Here is an 18002-nt window from a genome sequence, read left to right on the forward strand (position 1 = left end):
GGGCCCAGCCTGGCTGTGGGCAGGAGGGGAGGGGGGTGACCAGCCCTGGGGTCGTGGTTGTCCCCAGCCTGCCCCTGGCTCCTGCTGCAGTCCCACAGCCTGTGGGAGCTCTCTGCAGTGAGAGCTCTCTGCCCCACGCTGGCTGTCCAGGACCTCACCCCTACATCCCATCACTTCCCCTTCTATCCTGCAGGAGGGCATCCTCAGCAACCCCATCGAGGGGGACATCGGCGCCGTCTTCGGCCTGGGCTTCCCGCCCTGCCTGGGAGGTGAGTGCCATGGGCTTGGCTCCAGAATCATAGAATCATAGAATCAGCTGGGTTGGAAGGGACCTCCGAGATCATCAAGTCCAACCCTTGATCCAACCCCGCTGCGGTTACTAGGCCATGGCACTGATGCCACATCCAGTCTCTTTTTAAAAATCTCCAGGGATGGAGAATCCACCACTTCCCTGGGCAGCCCATTCCAATGTCTGACCACCCTCTCTGTAAAGATGTTGGACATCTTCTGATGTCCAACCTAACCCTCCCCTGGCACAGCTGAAGACCCAGCCCTCTTGTCTTGCTGAGAGTTGCCTGGAAAAAGAGACCAACCCCCACCTGGCTACACCCTCCTATCAGGGAGTTACAGAGAGTGAGGAGGTCTCCCCTGAGCCTCCTCTTCTCCAGGCTGAACAGCCCCAGCTCCCTCAGCCTCTCCTCATAGGACTTGTGCTTGAGTCCCTTCCCCAGCCTTGTTGCTCTTCCCTGGACCTGCTCCAGCCCCTCCATGTCCTTCCTGAGCTGAGGGGCCCAGAACTGGACACAGCACTCCAGGGGTGGCCTCATCAGTGCTGAGTCCAGGGGAAGAATCACTTCCTTGGACCTGCTTCACCCTGGGCTGTGGCCGTGTGGCAGGGCAGGAGTTAAGGCCAGGTTTGAGCTGCAGCCTTAAGGAAACAGCCTCAAGTTGCAGCAGGAGAGGTTTAGGTTGGATATTAGGGGAAACGTCTTCCTGGAAATTGTTATCCAGCCCTCGAACGAACGGGTTGCCCAGGGCAGGGGTGGAGTCCCCGTCCCTGCAGGGATTTAAAAGCCTCATGGATGTGGCACTTGGGGACATGGGTCAGGGGTGGCCTTGGCAGTGCTGGGGGATGGTTGGACTCAATGCCTTAGAGGGCTTTTCCGACCTAAATAATTCTTTGACTCTTGTCTCCTGCCACTGCCACTTGCCTGGGTGGGCAGGGGTTGTGTTGGAGCCCAAGGACCCACCTTTGCCTGCTGCCCTCACTGATAACAGCAGAGCTGGTAACCTCAGCCGTGCTTTTCCAGCCAAGGGACTTGCTGGGCCCAGCAAGGACCACGGACCAAGTTCCCTGGGACCCAGCTGTGACCTGGCTGGGTGGCCATGGCTGTGGCCTGGGCCGTGGGTGAGGCACGAGCTGGGGGTTGGGTCACAGCTGGAGGCCACCACGGGCTCTTGGGCACGAGGTGGTGCTTCTGCCACAGGCCTGGTGCTTTCCCTCCTTGAGCCAAGCTCAGGCTGTGGGAGCAGCCCCAAGGGACTTCCTACGAGAGCATGGGGTGGCAGGACAAGGGGGAATGGGTTCAGACTTTCAGAGGGCAGGGTTAGATGGGATATTGGGAAGGAATTCTTGGCTGGGAGGGTGGGGAGGCCCTGGCCCAGTTGCCCAGAGAAGCTGTGGCTGCCCCTGGATCCCTGGAAGTGTCCAAGGCCAGGTTGGACAGGCTTAGTGGAAGGTGTCCCTGGCCATGGCAAGGGGTTGGAATGAGAGGAGCTCTAAGGTCCCTTTCCAGAACCATCCCACGATTCTGTGATTATCCACGTCCCAGCTTGCGGGGTCAGCCTCTGCCCAGTGCCAGTGGGCAGCGAGCAGGGCCCTGGGTTACCCTGACAAGAGACTTGGGGGTCTGTCACCCCCTTGGTGCCCGTCCCTCCCATGCCAGCGCCGTGTCCCTGTGCCCGCAGGTCCCTTCAGGTTTGCCGACTCCTATGGAGCCTGGCAGCTGGTGGACAAGCTGCACAAGTACGAGGCCGTCTATGGCAGCCAGTTCACGCCGTGCCAGCTGCTGCTGGACCACGCCAACAGCCCCAGCAAGAAATTCCACCAGTGAGGGACCCGGTGACGCGCCCACAGCTCCCCGGGGCCGCCCCAGCGCTCCCGACACCCCATTGTCCATAGGTTAATCTCCAAAGCCCCGGGGGAGGAAGGGGAGGAGGGAGGGGGGCACCAGGCTGCCTCATGGCTTGTAGTCATTTCAAGTGCCTTATCAGCCACTGTGTGTTGGGCACCTCCGTCCCGTGCCAGCCTGGGCCAGCCTCTCCGTGCTGGAGAGGGGATTTCTGCTGCCTTCGCCTCCACGCTGCGGCCTCCAGAGCTCCCAGTCTGGCCAGTAGCATCCAGCACGTGGCTGGAGCCGAGGCCTTGCCTTTCCATAGACATCTACCAAAATAAAGCCCCGTCTCCTGGGTTTGGACTCCATGCCTGGTTCTCCTCCCGTCTCCCTGGGCAGCACCGAGGGAGAAGAGTCGGGAATAAAAGCATCCAGGCACTGCCCTGGGTTCCCCTCCCATGGAGGGGCTGCAGGGCTCACAGAGGGGCTGTCGGAGGGGCTGGTTGGCAGCAGAGCAGGGTGGCAGCTCTGTCACCTCTGCCATCACTTGGGGGCTGTGAGGAGCCTCTGGCTCCGTCTGGCCCCGAGTGCTGCCGCGGGCGATCCCGGCAGATGGACCCGCCTGTAATTGCAGATCAAGCAGCCAAAGGCCAGAAGGGTCCCCCGTGGGGAGAGCTCAAGTTAAACTAAAAGGTTTTAAATCTCTGGGCACCTGTCACTGGCCCACCCCCCCCCTTCCATCCCTGGCTTCCTTTCCAGCTTCCAGCCGTTCTCCTGCGCCGGGGCAGGGCTGGGCCCCGGAGATGCTGCTCTGTCGCCTCTCTGCTTGTTTCTCAAAGCCCCGGGGACAAAACAGCTCCACGAGTAACACCTTCCCTTGAAAGGGGCACGAGTCCCTTCCCAGGTGGGAAGGGTCTGCAAGGATGGGAGAGACCCCCAGAGCCTCCCTCCCCACCTGTGCCCCCTTTCCCTCTTCCCCGAGCAAGGGCCTTCTCCGGCAGCTCGTTACTCCGTACATTTATTGTGCTAATCCACAAGGATTAAGTTAAACCAGTCAACGCAAAATCCAGTGTTTTCCAGCCCGTTGGGGCCAAAATTACTGTCCAGTGTTAAAATGGGAAGGGGGGAGGGCTGGGCAATGGGGCCGAGCTGCCGGGGGGAGGAGAACCCCCGGGACGGGAACGGGGCGAGGTCCAGGCGCCTCGGGGACCTCCCGGGGCAGGGGGTCCCCAGCGCGGGGTTAGATCTTGGGGCGCCAGCCCTTGATGAACTGCATGATCTTCTTCACCTGGAGCTTGGTGAGGCGGAAGTCGTCGGCCAGGATCTCCTCGCTGAGCTGCACGAAGATGCTGCCGTCGATGCGCTCGCGGGCGAAGAAGCTCACGACGTCCTCGGAGAGGCCGATGAAGCGCAGGCACTTGGACACCTCCTCCAGCGACAGGGCCGACAGGTCGGCGGGGGGCAGCCAGACCGGGCCGTCCCCGCCGGGCCGGGGGGCGGCCGCCGAGGCCCCCCCGTCCCCCCGCGCCGCCGGCGGCACCTCGATGACCCCCTGGGCCAGGTACAGGCGGGCCACGCCCTCGGCCCCGCGCAGGACGGCGGGGGACAGCGGGGACGCGCCCCGGATGACGATGCCGTCCCCGTCCAAACCCTTGGGGGGCCGGGGAGGGGCCGCCGGCTCCTCGAGGGGGGCGAAGGGCTCCGGCGAGGAGGAGGAGGGGGGGGCGGCCGGGGCCGAAGGTGCTTTGGACCACTCGGGGCTCTCCGGCCACTCGGCCGGGCCGGCGAAGGGGTTGAGGGCCCCGAAGGGGGCAAAGCGCTTTTGGGGGTGCGGGGGCTTGAGGCGGGGGCAGCTGCGGAAGGGCTTCAGGGGCGGGTCGGCCCCCGGCAGCGGCGTCGAGCAGGCGCTGCCCGCCCCGGCGCCCGGCTCGGCGTATGCCCAGGGCTCGGACCAGGAGCCGGGCGGCGGCTGGGCCGCGGCGGGGGGCAGCGGGCGCCCGGGGGGCTCCCCGGCCTTGCAGTCGCCCCAGGTGCAGGGGTAGCAGTACAGGGAGTAGGCGTCGGGCGAGGGTGAACCGCTGCCGCTCCGCGGGGCCGACCTGCCGGGGAAGGGGAGCGTCACCGTCGCCCCGTCCCCACCGGGGACCCCCCACCCCCGCCCCGGCACCGCCACGTCCCCGGAGCCACTCACCCGTCGTGGAGCCCCGAGGAGTAGTAGGAGAGGCTGGGGCTGGGCGAGGCCGCGGGCGCTGCCAGCTTCGGGCAGCGCAGCGGGGCCGGGGGGCTGCAGGGGCCCGGGGCGCGGGTGCCCCGGGGCGGCACGGGGGGCGCGTTCAGCAGCCGGCACTCCTCCTTCACCTGCAAACGGGGGCGAGCGCCGTCAGACCCCCGGGCACCGCGGCTGCAGGGTGATGGGGGGGCTCGGGGGCAGCCGGCCCTGGTGGAGCCGTGAAGCTCTGGGTGCCAGCGGGGAGGTCTGGGACCCGTGCGCTGCCCGGCGAGGGAAGCCCCCAGAAATGTGGGTACTCCGTGGTGAAGGGGAGCCTGAAATTTTGGGTACTGTGTTGTGCAGGGAAGACCAGAGGATTCGGGTGCCCCGCGGTGCTGGGAAGCCCAAGAGCTTCAGGTCCCCCCATGGTGCAGAGCCCTGGGGAGCGGGGACCCCGTGGCACAAGGGTGTCCCTGAGGATTCGGGTGCCCCGTGGCGATGGGGAGCCCTGGGGAGCCCGGGACCGAAGAGGATTTGGGTGACCAAGCAGAGCTGGGGAGGGACCCCCAGACCAGGGGACAGGGCTCGGAGCCCAGAGCCCGGGCAGGGGGTCGGGCTGGCCCTGCCGTGGGACTGTGGTTGTGCCGTGGGGGTCCCCGAGCCGTGAGCTGGGGGCTGGCCGAGGGACCCCCAGGGCTGTCATTCCCCACCCCTGGGGACAGGGCCGCGGCTCTTACCGCCTCCGATTTGGGTGGCACCGGGGGCGGGGTGTCCCCGCGGGGCTCGTCCCCGGGGCGGTGCGCGGAGCCCAGCGCGGGGACGGCCCCGAAGGACACCAGGTCCGGCCGGCCGCCGGTGCCGCCCAGCTCGCAGCAACCCTCCGGGCCGGGATTGCTCCAGAGCTCCTCGTAGGGGATCTCCAGCGGCTCCTGAGTCCTGAACTCGGGCTCGGCCCAGTCGGGCGTCATGTACTCGCGGTCGGGGTCGGGGAAGTCGGGCAGCGGCGGGCGGGGGGCGGCCCCGCCGAGGCCCCGCGGTCCGTGGCAGCGGGCGAGGGGCTCCCGGGGGGGCTCCCGGGAGCCGCAGGCACAGAGGGAGAGGCGCTGGAGGGGCTGGCTGAGCTCGTCGCGGGCGCAGGCGGGCAGGCAGAGCCGCAGGCGCCGCGGGCTGGCACATTCCTCCAGCAAGTCCGGCTTGGCCTCCCGCACGGCCCGCGAGTACTCGTCGGGGTTGAAGCGGTCCTGGCAATACGCGGCGCTGTCCCGCAGCAGCTTCTCCAGCTGCGGGTCCCCGGCCAGCAGCCCCTCGGGCAGCTGGAAGCGGGGCATGTCGGTCAGCAGCAGGAAGTGGAAGGGCACCAGCTCGTCGCGGCGCAGGATGCAGCACAGCACCACCGTCTTGGAGATGATGCTGACCAGCTTGTAGCAGTGCCCCTCGCGGATGGCGTGCAGGTCGTAGGGGTTGCGGGCGGGCCGGCTCGGCACGGCCACGTTCACGGGCAGCCGCACCTTCTCGATGATGCTGCGGATGGTGTGCTCGCCCTCCTGCAGCCGCAGCTCCAGCGGGCTGCGCGTGCTGAAGCGGCCCTTGCACTGGAAGGGCAGGCTCAGGCTCTCGTTGGTGCGGTGGTTCATGCAGATCAGACACGGCATCTTGCCCTTCACCTGCCGCGCCCCCGCCGCCGGCGCCGCCTTGCCCAGCTTGCGCAGGAGGGTGTTGAAGCGCGACTTCTCCTTCACGGTCTTGGCGCAGAGGATCTCCGCCTGCCCCATCAGCGTCAGCTCGTCCCCCGCGTTCAGCGTGAAGTTGTAAACCTCGCTGTCCTCGCTGAACTCCCCCGACACCACCTGCCCGGGGCAGCCCGACGTGAGAGAGACTCCTGCTCTGCCAGGGCCCCCGGCATCCCACCACCACCCCTGATGTCCCACCACCACCCCTGATGTCCCACCACTACCCTGTAATGTCCCACCACCATCCCTGGCATCCCACCACTACCCTGTAATGTCCCACCACCATCCTTGATGTCCCACCACTATCCTGTAATGTCCCACCACCACCCCTGACGTCCCACCACTATCGTGTAATGTCCCACTACTATCCTGTAATGTCCCACCACCATCCCTGACATCCCACCACCATGCTGTAATGTCCCACCACCATCCCTGTTGTCCTGCAACCTACCCCTGACATCCCACAATTACCCTGTAATGTACCCTGCTGTCCTATTGTTCTCTCCTGACACCCCATCAGTGACCCACAGAGTCCCACCACACCCCCTGACATCCCACCACCATCCCCTGACGTCCCACCATCCTCTCTTGATGTTCCACCACTGAGCTCTTCTTTCCCCCACACTCCTCTTATTTCCACCAGCCTGCCCTGATGTCCCACCACTGCCCCCACTGTCCCACAACCTACTCCTGATGTCCCACTGCCACCTCTTGATGTCCCACCACAAGCTCGTCATGACCCACCACCACTCCCTGCCGTCCCACTGTTCTCTCCTGACAACCCACCAGTGACACACAAAGTCCCACCACGTGCCCTGACATCCCACCACCATTCCCTGCTGTCCCACCGTCCTCTCCTGATGTCCCACCATCCTCTCCTGATGTCCCACTATCATCTCCTGATGTCCCACCACCGACCCCTGCTGCCTCACCCCCCCTCCCGACATTCCCCTCCCCTCCCGACTGTCCCCAGTGTCCCCTGAGTTCCCACCACCAGTCCCTGCTGTCCCTGCAGTGTCCCCTGCTCTCCCTGCAGTGTCCCCTGCTGCCCCTGCAGTGTCCCCTGCTGCCCCTGCAGTGTGCCCTGCTGCCCCAGCCCTGTGCCCCGCTGTCCCCACAGACCTTGACGCTGAAGGTGATGGCCTCCATGACGAAGATGCGGTCTGGGAAGGTGCTGGCCACCTCCTCCACGCTGTTGAAGTACTGCACGGGCTCACGGATGTCCCGGTCCTGGTCCAGCAGCTTGAACTTCCCTGCGGGGGACCCCCAATCCCACGGAGGTGAGAGGAGCCCGGCTCCAGCACTTGTCCTGGGGACCTGCAGTCACCCCCCTCGGGCCAGCACAGCCCCTCTCGGGGGGGCAGCCACCCCCGAGGACGGCCTGGGGTCCCCACCACACATCTGGGGACATTTCCATGGGCTTCACCGGTGTCCAGGTGCTGCAGGGGGACCCCAGAGAACCCCCAGTCCCTGCAACCCCCACAGCGGCACCCGAGGGGGGCACACGGGGTGTCTTGGCAATGCCACTCATCACCCCCCGAGAGCTGCAGAGCCCCCCAAAAGCATCCCTGTGAATGGAGGGACTCACACAGAGCGGCCAAAATTGCAAGGGGTGCCCATTACCCCCGAAAAACCCCAAAAACCAGCCCCTGCTCTGCCCCACGCCTCGGGTGGGAGAGCCCCCGGGGAGGAGACCTGGGAGGGGACCTGGGAGGGGGACCTGGGAGGGGGCCCGGGGGCTCGGCAGCGGGAGGGAGAGGCAGGAGCGGGCGCGGGGGGAGCTGCGGCCGCGGCGAAAGTGCCGCCGGCGGCATCGGCTGGCGGGGACGGACCTGAGGGGAATATTAATCCCCCCCTGCCCGCGCCAGGCGCGGCCGCAGCCCCTCGCCGGGGGGAGCCGGGCACGGCGGCCCCTCGCCCGCCCCGGGGGCACACGCGGGCGCCGGGGCTGGAGCGGGGGCAGCCCCTCGTGCCGGCGGCTCGGCCGAGCCCCCGAAGGTTGTTAACACAGCGCCCGGCCCTCCCCTGCTCGTCCCCCGGGCCCGGTGATTAACCCCTCCCCCGCTCCACTGCCCATCATTTATTTATCAGCAGGACTCATTACCGCCGGGCACCACTTACAGGGCTCGTTAAGGCTCTGGCTGCGGCGGCCGCCGGCAGCTCAGCACCTCCGTCTGCACTGCCGGCCCCAGCCCCTTCCCATCCTCGCCCCAGCCCCTTCCCATCCTCATCCCAGCCCGTCTGTGTCCTCACCCCAGCCCCTTCCCATCCTCGCCCCAGCCCCTTCCCATCCTCATCCCAGCCCGTCTGTGTCCTCATCCCGGCCCCATCCTCCTCCGCACCACCGTCCTCATCCTCCTCCCAGTCCCAGCTCCTCCTCAGCCCATCCCATCCCATCCCATCCTCATCACCGTCCCTGCCCCATCCATTCCCCATCCCAGCTCATCCCTGCCTCCTGTCCCATCCCATCCTCACTTCTCTCCCGTTCCCAACTCTATACCATCCTACCCCATCCCTGCCCCTGCCTGCATCCCATCCCATCCCATCCCATCCCATCCCATCCCATCCCATCCCATCCCACCCTTGTCCCTGTCCCTGGCAGCCCCCTGTGCAGCCCCGGCGGGGCAGGGTGGGGGGTTTGCAGCCCCCCAGACCAGCGCAGCTCCTGGAGCAGCCCCAGCGCAGCGGCCGCGGGCGGAGGGGCCGGGCCCGGCCCCGCTGCCCCGGGACACCGTTCCTGCCGTGCCCAGCCGGCCCCACCTGGGTACTGGAGCGGGATGTCGATTTTGGGGCCGATGACGTAGTGTCCCTCCTCCAGGCTGTGCGCCGTCACCGTGGTCCACTGCCGGCACGAGTGGACCAGCAGCACGTCCTGGGCCGTCACCCCCTCCACGCGCTCCCCTGCGGGGGGACAGGGCTGTCACCACCCCCGGGACCCCCCCTGCCCCCCCGGGCGCCGCCGGACGGAGGGGACGGAGCGCGGGATGAGCAGGTGCCGCTGCCAAGAGCCGCCAGTTGCCCGGGAAACAATTTCTTTGTCCCCCCTGAAAAGCTGCAGCCGCCGCAAACAAGAAGTTTATTGAGCCGGGGCCGGCGCGGGCCCCCCCCCGCACCCTCCTCGCGGCACCCCGACACCCCCCCAGGGCCCCCGGCACCCCCCGTGCCCGGGTGGGCCCCGCTCCCGAGGGGACACTGCCACGGACACTGACCCTGCGCCCCCCGCTCCCCGAACCCCACACACACACCCCGCCCGGGCAGGGGGGCACAGCCGGGACCCCCCCAGCCAGGCCGTGTCCCGCGGAGGGTGGGGAGGGGACACGGGGGGTGCCAGCCCGTGCCAGCAGCTCCAGAGTGTCACCGGGGAAGGGTGACAAGGGGGACCAGCGCTGGGCTCATGGGGGGTGAGGGGTGAGGGGGTGAGCCCCCAGAGGGGCTGCCCCACCCCACCCCCCTCACCCCCGCCGGGCAGGAGCGCGGGGACCCCCGTGAGGGGCAGCCCTCGGCCTCAACCCCCCCCCCCGGCCCAGGGGGATCCGACCAGCCCTGGACCCGGGATAGCAGCTTGGGCACGTCTCACGTGCCCCCCCCCGGCCTTCCTCCCTCCCTCCTCCTCCTCACATCAGACTCCCTTCCTTCTCCTGGTCCTTCCAGTCTTCCTCCTTTCTCATTCTCCAGCCTCCTTCCAGCCTTCCCCTCTCCTTCCTCCTCATCCCTCCAGCTTTCCTCCCTCCTCTTCCTCATCCCTCTAGCCTCCATCTACCCTTTCTCTCTCCTCTCCATTCCTCTAGCCTTCCTCCCTCCTCTTCCTCACCTCTCCGGTCTTCATTCCTCCTCCTCACCTCTCCATCTTTCCTGTCTTCCCCCTTGTCCCTCCACCCTCCATCTCCCCCTCCAAGCCTTCCTTCCTCCTCCTCCTCATTCTCAAGCCTTCCTCCCTCCTCCCCATCCCTCTGCCCTCCACTCCTCCTTCCTCATCATCACTCCAGTCCCTCTCTCCTCTTCGTCCCTCCAGCCTCCCTCCCTCCCTCCTCTTGGTCCCTCCATCCTTCGTCTCTCCCTCTTCCCCATCACTCCAGCCTCACTCCCTCCCTCCTCCTCCTCACTCTCCAGCCTTCCTCCCTCCCTCCTCCCCATCCCTCCGCCTTCCACCCCTCCCTCCTCCTCATCACTCCATCCTTCCTCCCTCCTCCTCATCACTCCAGCCTCCCTCTCTCTGTCCCTCTGTCCTCCCTCTCTCCCTCCTCCCGGTCCCTCCACAGCCTTCCTCCCACCCCCCTTCTCCTCCCCACCACTCCAACCTCCCTCCCTCCCTCCCTCCTCCTCCTCCTCGTCCCTGCAGCCTTCATCCCCCCGGCGCGCTCCCCCGCCCGGCTCACCCTGCCCGAGGCAGACGAGGGTGGGCAGGCGGCACTGGCTCACGATGGCGTCGAGGGGCAGCGCCGCGGGGCTCCAGCGGAGCCGGGCCAGCCCCGCCGCCAGCTTCTCCATCGCATCGCGGCTCAGGCCGGCCCCGGGCCGGGCTCCATCGCCGCCGCCGCCGGGCCGGGGCCGGGGCCGGGGGCGGGGGGCGGCGGGAGCGGGGCAGGAGGAGCCGCCCCCCGCCCGCCCCCGGCCCCTCCTGCCCGCCCGCCCCGGCAGGCGGGACCCCCCCGGCGGGGGCGGGGGGAGGCGGCGGCGGGCGGGGACCCCCGGCGGGACCCCTCCGGGCCGGGCATCCCCCTCCAGGCCGGGCATCCCCCCCCCGGGCCGGGCATCCTCCGGCGGGGCCGCTCCGGGGGTGCCCTGGGAGGGACGCGCTGCCCCGCGGGGGGAGGCTCCGCCCGCGTCCCGGGGGGGCTCAGCCCCGGCTCCCTCCGGCGTCCCGGGGGTTCGGCTCCCTCTGACGCCGAGGGAAGGGGGCGAGGGGCGCCCCGGACCCCCCCGATGCCGCCCCGTCCCGCTGCCGGGGGAGCGGAGCCTCCGGGAGCTGCCGGGGGAGATCCAAGGGGGGGCTGCGGGCCCGGGGGGCACAGAGGGACCAGAGGGGGACAGGCGGGGGACCCCGATGCCGCCCCACACCCCGACCTCCCGTCTGGGACCCCCGACCCAGCGCTCACACACAGAGAATGACACCGGCACGGGGAGAGGGGGGACCCCGGCAGGGACACCTCAGTCAGGGGGACCCCCGACAGGGGCATCGCCGTCACGGGAACCCCCCCGGCAGGGACAGCTCCGGCACGGGGACCCCCGGCAGGGACAACTCCGGCACGGGGACCCCCGGCGGGGACGTCACACCGAGCAGGGACCCTGCAGGTGGGGACTCGCGGCCACCCCGAGCTGGGGACACCCGAGCCGGGGGGTCCCCGCGCCCCTCGCGCTGGGGCCGCGCTCACTCCCAGCCGGGGGGGGCTGAGAAGCCCCGGTCGAGCTCTGAGGTGTCGTGTCCCCCCCCCGCCTTTGCTGGCTGTATCCCCACAGCCCCGCGCAGCTGGAGACAGGGATGAGGAGGATGAAGGAGGGGAGGAAGCAGAAAGTGCCCGCGGGGCCAGTGCCCATCCCTGGGGACACGTCACCGTGTGCTGTCCCCTGACACCCCACGGACTCCCCCCAGGCACCCCCAGGCCAAGCACGGGGGCAGCTGCCGGAGCGGGTGGGGCAGGGATTGGATGGAACAGGGATGGAACAGAGACAGGGATGAAGCAGGAACAGAGAAGGGGCAGGAACGAGGATGGAGCAGGGATGGGGAAGGGGCGGGGAAGGGGACGGAGCAGCTACAGGGAAGGAGCAGGGACAGGGAGGGAACAGGGGCAGGGATGGAGCAGGGAGGATACAGCAGCAGGAGGATAATGGGGAAAACTCAAGGCTCACTGACAGGGATGACAAGGACAAGCAGGACAGTGGGAGCCCGTGGGGGAAGGTCCCCGCCGGGTCCCCCCTTCCCGAGCCCCCCTGGGAGCCCCTCACACAGAATCCCCCCGTTCACAGCGATGGCTCCGCAGGGTTCTCACCCCTGAGCCCCCCGCCCCGAGCCGGAGGGACTCCCCTTCCCACCCCTGGGATCGAGGGGGATTTGGGATCGCTGAGCTGCTCCCCACGGCCCCGTCCCCCCCGCGAGAGGACCCTGGGGCTGCCGGGGCTGTGACACACTCACAGCTTTATTCCCACCAGCAGCACAAAACCGGCCTCTCCCGGATACCGGCACCATGGGAACAGGGACACCATGGGAATAGGGACACCACGGGAACAGGGACACCATGGCAGCGGGAACACTGGGGCAGCCTGGGCACCGTGGCAGCGGGGACACCGTGGTTTATAGGACACCGTGGAAGAAGGGACACCATGGGAACAGGGACACCGAGGGAACAGGGACACCCTGGGAACAGAGACACCATGGCAGCAGAAGGGCAGCAGCAGAAACGTTTCTGCCACCACAAGGGCGGGCCCCTGCTGGGTTTTGCAGGGCAGTGACACCCCCGGCCCCCCAAAGGCTGCAGGAGACCCAGGGACACCCCCAGTCCCGGGGGCTGTCGGAGAGGGGACGGTAAGGACAGGGAGGGAGGGACACGGGCTGGGCTGCGAGTGCTGGAATGGCACTGGGGGATCCTGGAGAGCCCTCCCGTGCTTCCCACCTGTGGGACCAACGGGGGTGCAGAGGGACGGGCTGGAACAGCTACTTTCCCTGGAAATGTTGGCAAAGGTCCTGTCCCCCTGGAGACCCCAGTGGAGGCCTCACAGCCCCGAGAGCCGGGTGTCCCCCACCCACGGGGGCTCCAGGTGGGGATGTGGCGGTGTCGGACACACCACTGCACTTCCCACCATCCTGCCCTCGGAGAACACCCCCTGCAGCTTTGGGAAAGGCAGGGGGAGCAGCTCTACCTCCAGCCAGACCACTCCAGAAGGTTCGGGAGGGGGGAGGAATCATCCCACCTCCTCCAGGGGCAGCCAGGGGAATTTAAGGGGGCCCAGGAAGTCACCACTGCAAGTTTATAAAAGCTTTTATTTGCTCTTGGTACGACCAAGAATGGGACAGTGATCTTTTATACAATTTGATACAGTAAGTGGTACAAAAGAATGTGTTTTAAATAAAAAGCCAGAGTGGAGTAGCAAAAATATTAAAAGATTAAGTAAAAAATTGTCGCATGGGAATTAATCCAAGACCTTGATGCTGTTTTTGTTATTCCACCGTCCGAGGGCACGAGGCGCCGCGGTGACCACGGCCCCCACGCCCGTGACACTCGTGGGACAGAGCCAAGCTCAGGTTTGGTTTGTCGGGCCCGATTGAATCGTTTTGACAGGTTTTTGTGGCAGGAAGGCAGCGCCGAGCCCCCCGTGGGCAGGGCCAGGAGCCCAGCAGGGCCTTCCCAGGCAGGCTGGGACCAGCAGGGAGTTCAGACACCAGCACAAATCGAATTACCGCAAATTCCTCCAACATCGTTATTTTTTTGGGGGGGGGGTGTTTTTATCTCTTTTCAGCACCGGCACCGACTCGTGCTGCTCGAGCCCACGCCCGCGGGTACAGCTCGTGGTTGGACAGGAACAGAAAATAGACCAAATAGAAAGATTTCAGTTTATTAACCGGGCAGGGGAGGGGATCGGGGGCGGGACCAGCGAGTGGCCTGGGCTCCACCTGGGGCTCGCACTGGGCACGGCGGCGTCTACAGAGGGGTCACACGGAGGGAGCCGAGCCCCTGGAAGCAGGTAAGAAGCTCACGTTTAAAACAAGGATTATACAAAAAAACCCTTGATGTATATTCGCCATTTTTTTCCCTTTTTGATCGCGTTAGAAAGTGCAGATTTAACCAAAAGCGGCCGGGCTCTGCCCAACGCTGAGCGCCCGGCCCGGCCCCGCCAGCCACTCGCCTGGGAAGGGTTAACACACACGGGGACAAAATGCCAGCTACAGAGGGGCAGGGAGACACCTCGGTGAGTTACTACGGGGGGAGGAGACGCCTCGGTGGGTCGCTCCGGGGAAGCCGCTCCGAACAAACTAGGAGTTCCACTGAAACACCGTCATTTCGTCATTAAAATTCACTCAGCGTTACCCGAGTGCCGCCAGGGCCGACCGGGCAGTCCCGGCCCCGCGGGCACCAGGAGGCACGGGCTTGTCCCGGGAGGAGCAGGCGGGGCTGGGGAGGCAGCAGCTGGGGAGGCAGCAGCGTGTCCACCCTCGGCGTGTCCGTGGCCGGAGCTCCGGCTCCAGGCGGGATTGAACACGATGGAACACGGATTGAACACGGATCGAACGCGGATCGAACGCGGTGGCTCCCGCGGGCTCTGGGACCGGCAGAACTGAGCCCTCCTTCAGCCAGGACGGAGCCCCCGGCCACGGGTGACAGCAGCACAGGAAGGCAAGCTGGAACAGCCAGTCCATGCCGGGATCAGCTCCCAGAGCGTCGGGATGCAGGGCAGGGCTGGCCCTGCTCGGCCGCCGACGCTGCGGAGTGGAACGTTTGCAGGGAGGTGATAAATTAATCTGCCGACTGGCTGGTTTGGTTCTTTTCCTCTCTTTCTTTCTCTTTCCGATCCGGTTCCGCTCGGCCCCTCGCTCGGCTCCCGAACCCCTCGGAGCGGCTGACGGGGAGAGACCCTCGGAGCTCGTGTCAATTAATTAATTAACTGCTGTCAGTCTGGGAGTCGCATGTTATATTCATACACAGAAAGTAGACAACCACATCACCCTCCAGAGAAACTAGTGCATGCAAATAACTCTTCCATAGGGGGGGCCCGCGGGGCTGTGCGGGAGGGGGGTCGCTATGACGGACACGCCTAGAGGGGTTAGTCGGGATCTCCACATCGTTACCTCGGGAGCTAAATCAGTGCTTTGCATTAAAGGTTTTTTTGGCAAACACTCCGCGTTGCCATCCTTTTCGTTAACACATCACACCATGAAGAAATGCAAATCTCGAAGCAGCATGCAGGCAAAAAAAAAAAAAAAAACAACCAACAGAAAACCAAAAAACCAAAAAAAAAAATAAAACAACCAAAAAAAGGAAAGAGCGGCAAAGTGAGAAAAGAAAATGGCAGCGGGGAGAGTTGGGAGCGGCGGGATCGCCAAGAGGAGACACAGCAGGTTACAGGGGTTCTGCTTTTTGTTTTGCACCACCCTTTGTCCTCGATGCATGACACCAACGGGTACAGAAAGCAATCACTACAGAGGTCGGGACTCAATGGCACGGGGGATGGGATGTCTCCTGCACATGCTTCCACCAGAAAAAAAAGAAAAGAAAGTGAAAATAAAAGTTCCTTTTTCCACATAAGGCACAGGACAAAGAAACCCCACTCATGGACTCAAGGCGAAAAATGAGTGTTTTCCTGGCTCTTGCTGATGCGTCTTAGAGAACATGGGGACTCAAGCACATGATCCATGACAGAAAATTCCACTGTTGTACAAAATCAATTGTTAATTCTAACTTTTATTCTTATACAATTTGCAGAAGAGTTGAGTATGATTGCTCTGGGGTTTAATGGCAGGAGGGACGGGGCCATCATACAACCCAAACGTAGTGGTGAGTTGAGCAGGAAGATGGAAAAATGAAGTCACGGAGATGGATTTCCTATACATGTGGTTGAGAAAACTGGAGTAGGCAAAGCTGTCCTAGCCGGAAAACCAGGGGGAGAGGCAGGAGCTCGTTAAGATGAGGAACAAAACATCGGTTTAAGGTTAAAAAACGGGCAGAGTGGTTTGTTTTGCAGCGAGAAAAAAGGGGCGGTGGATGGCGATTGGTGAGAGAGGAGAAGGTTCAGCAGCACTTGCTCTTCCAGCCCGTCACCCCACCGCCACTGCTGATATCTACATTTTCACTGTTGGGCTCTTTTACAGGGGTCTGCAAGGAAACAAGTGAGAACAGTTAGAGGGCTCGGGAGATTCCGGGGGAAGCACTGGGAGCTGGAGACAGAGAAGAGGACTGACAGAGGACTGACATCAGCGGGGAAGGAACCGCGCACAAAGACTCCACAGAAAGGCAGGGGATCCTCCCCCCGCTCCAGCACAGACACGGAAAACCAATCTAAGGGTGTTTTTTTGTTGTTGTTGGGTTTGTTTTAAATAAACAACTGGGAAAAAACCCCCAGTGTTTGAACTTGGACCACCCCAAAGTCGACTGGAACTATTTTAGTTCCTGTGCTCGGAGCTGGCGCTGGACTCGGCGGAGTAAATAAATCCCAGCCTGCAACCAACACGAGCTGAACTCAAATTATGTGAACTAATGACCTTCAAAAACCACAGTTTTTATGGATAAAGAGGGGCTGTTCCAAGCTCTGCTTCCTGCTCCTCAGGACAGCAGCTCCCGAGGCAGAGGACACGCGGATTCCTCCACATCACAGGATGGAACCCAGTGGGACCAGAGCAAAAACCCCTCAAGTGGGTTTGATCCCACACCAACATCTCCTTCCAGCTGCTTGGAAACGAACCTCAACTGAACTCCACACACTTCAGTCTCTCTATTCCTTTTTTAACTCTCTGTCACAGCCTTGCAAAAGAACCCCCCAGATGTTCAGACAATTACAGAGGCCAGAAATGAAGATTTAAGGTCCAAGGGGTCGGTGTGATTTGTAGCCCAACCTCCTCTTTACCAAAGGCCAGGGATTTTCACCCAGTCCCTCACACAGAGCTTGTCAAAAACTGATTAGGAAACGACTGAGAGCTGCAATGACAAGGGGGTGACACTGCCAGCAGCATTCCCGTGGGAGGGAGGAGGGAGACAGGGATGAGGCTCGGGATGGGGTTCACTCGAGCAGGAGCAGAAGCACAAATGCCAGCGTTGGCCAATCCACGTGTCCTGAGCTCCACAGAGTTTCCACGTGGGTCAGTGGTGGCCTTGGCAGTGCTGGGGCATGGCTGGATTCTGTGCTCTCAGGAGGCTTTTCCAACCTCAAAGATTCCATGGTTCTGTGGGACACTGCCCACTCCAGGAAGGGAAACCAGCCCCCAGATGAACTGGTGCAACAGAACCTCCAGGGAAAGGCAGGAGCTGATCCCTGGGAACAACACTGGGAGTGACAGAGCTCATCCCTCTGCTCCCCCCACACCTGAACCCTTCCCAACAGGCCCTCAGCAGTTCTGGGACAATGCTGTGCATTGACAGCTGACAGAGATGGTGGCAGGGCAAGGACAGTTCTCACCTCGCCAGGGGGAATGTCTGAACTGCAAGGACAAGGAGACACAACCACGAGTTTAAGGGCCAAACAAGGAGGAATCTCAGTTCCTGGGCTCTTTGATGTGGATTATCCCCTGCAGGTACCACCCCCACAACAGCCAAACATCAAACAGGCTTCAGAACGCCAACACTGCTCCTTCAGGGACCCGTTTGCCTCAGCACACCAAAGGCAGACGCTGCAACCGGCTCAGGTGAACATCAAAAGCAAGGGGAGGTGAGACTTGGGGATGTTGTTCCAAAGGAATGCTGTGAGCACCTACCTTTCGAAGAATGTCTTCTGCTAACGTGAGGAATGCCTTCTCAATGTTTATATTTGCTTTTGCACTAGTTTCGAAAAACCTAATACCGTGCTCCCTGGCAATCTGGGCAAAGAGAGAAGGAGGAGAGTGAGCTGAGACATTCCAGAGGTGCTGCCACTGCCTCGGGATCAGCAGCACTGATAAAGCAGGAATACTGAGCAGGAACCTGATCCCAGTGACCCTGGGGCTGTGCCAGCACTGCTGGGGCAGCAGGGCCAGGGCAGTGCCCTCCCTGTGCTGGCACTGCTGGGGCACCTCCAGTGCTGGGGCAGCTCTGGGACCCTCAGACAGGAGACACAGGGAGGGGCTGGAGCGTGGGCAGGGAAGGGAAGGGAGCTGGGAAGGGGCTGGAGCAGCAGGAGGGGCTGAGGGAGCTGGGGGGGCTCAGCCTGGAGAAAAGAGGGATCAGGAGGGACCTTTTCCTGCCCCACAACCCCCTGACAGGAGGGGGGAGCCGGGGGGGGGGTCAGGCTCTGCTCCCAGGGAACAAGGGACAGGAGGAGAGGGAACGGCCT

General features: G+C 64.2%; 3 protein-coding genes across 3 annotated transcripts in view; 1 reads left to right on the forward strand and 2 right to left on the reverse strand.

Moving 5' to 3' along the window:
- Window positions 1-2482, forward strand: part of HADHA (hydroxyacyl-CoA dehydrogenase/3-ketoacyl-CoA thiolase/enoyl-CoA hydratase (trifunctional protein), alpha subunit) — a 22736-nt gene extending 20254 nt beyond the window's left edge. The window contains 2 exon segments of the mRNA XM_017839248.1: window positions 99-269; window positions 1969-2482. Coding sequence (XP_017694737.1) covers window positions 99-269; window positions 1969-2114 — 317 coding nt within the window. The 3' untranslated portion in view covers window positions 2115-2482.
- Window positions 2483-2859: 377 nt separating this feature from the next.
- GAREM2 (GRB2 associated regulator of MAPK1 subtype 2) lies at window positions 2860-10541 on the reverse strand. Its single transcript, XM_017839247.1, has 6 exons — window positions 10430-10541; window positions 8814-8954; window positions 7176-7306; window positions 5061-6170; window positions 4306-4472; window positions 2860-4213 (listed from the first exon to the last, which is right to left on the reverse strand). The coding sequence occupies exons 1-6, from the start codon at window positions 10539-10541 to the stop codon at window positions 3355-3357; spliced, it is 2520 nt and encodes an 839-aa protein (XP_017694736.1). The 3' UTR covers window positions 2860-3354.
- Window positions 10542-15418: 4877 nt separating this feature from the next.
- RAB10 (RAB10, member RAS oncogene family) overlaps window positions 15419-18002 on the reverse strand; it is a 13811-nt gene continuing 11227 nt past the window's right edge. Inside the window, exons 3-4 of the mRNA XM_017839246.1 lie at window positions 17449-17685; window positions 15419-15856 (exon numbers count right to left, since the gene is read on the reverse strand). Of these exons, the coding sequence (XP_017694735.1) occupies window positions 15773-15856; window positions 17449-17685 (321 nt within the window). The 3' untranslated portion in view covers window positions 15419-15772. The remainder of the gene's footprint in view (window positions 15857-17448; window positions 17686-18002) is intronic.

Source organism: Lepidothrix coronata, unplaced genomic scaffold (genome assembly GCF_001604755.1).
Source record: "Lepidothrix coronata isolate B3197 unplaced genomic scaffold, Lepidothrix_coronata-1.0 Scaffold391, whole genome shotgun sequence".
Taxonomy (NCBI): Eukaryota; Metazoa; Chordata; class Aves; order Passeriformes; family Pipridae; genus Lepidothrix; species Lepidothrix coronata.

Excerpts from the sequence above, each read along its gene's own strand:
- GAREM2 (XM_017839247.1), bottom strand. The coding sequence starts at position 10,541 with ATGGAGAAGCTGGCGGCGGGGCTGGCCCGGCTCCGCTGGAGCCCCGCG. Across the intron at positions 7,307-8,813 it reads CATCCCGCTCCAGTACCCAG|GGAAGTTCAAGCTGCTGGAC; the intron begins GTGGGGCCGGCT and ends GGTCCCCCGCAG. Across the intron at positions 4,473-5,060 it reads TGCCACCCAAATCGGAGGCG|GTGAAGGAGGAGTGCCGGCT; the intron begins GTAAGAGCCGCG and ends CCCCGTTTGCAG.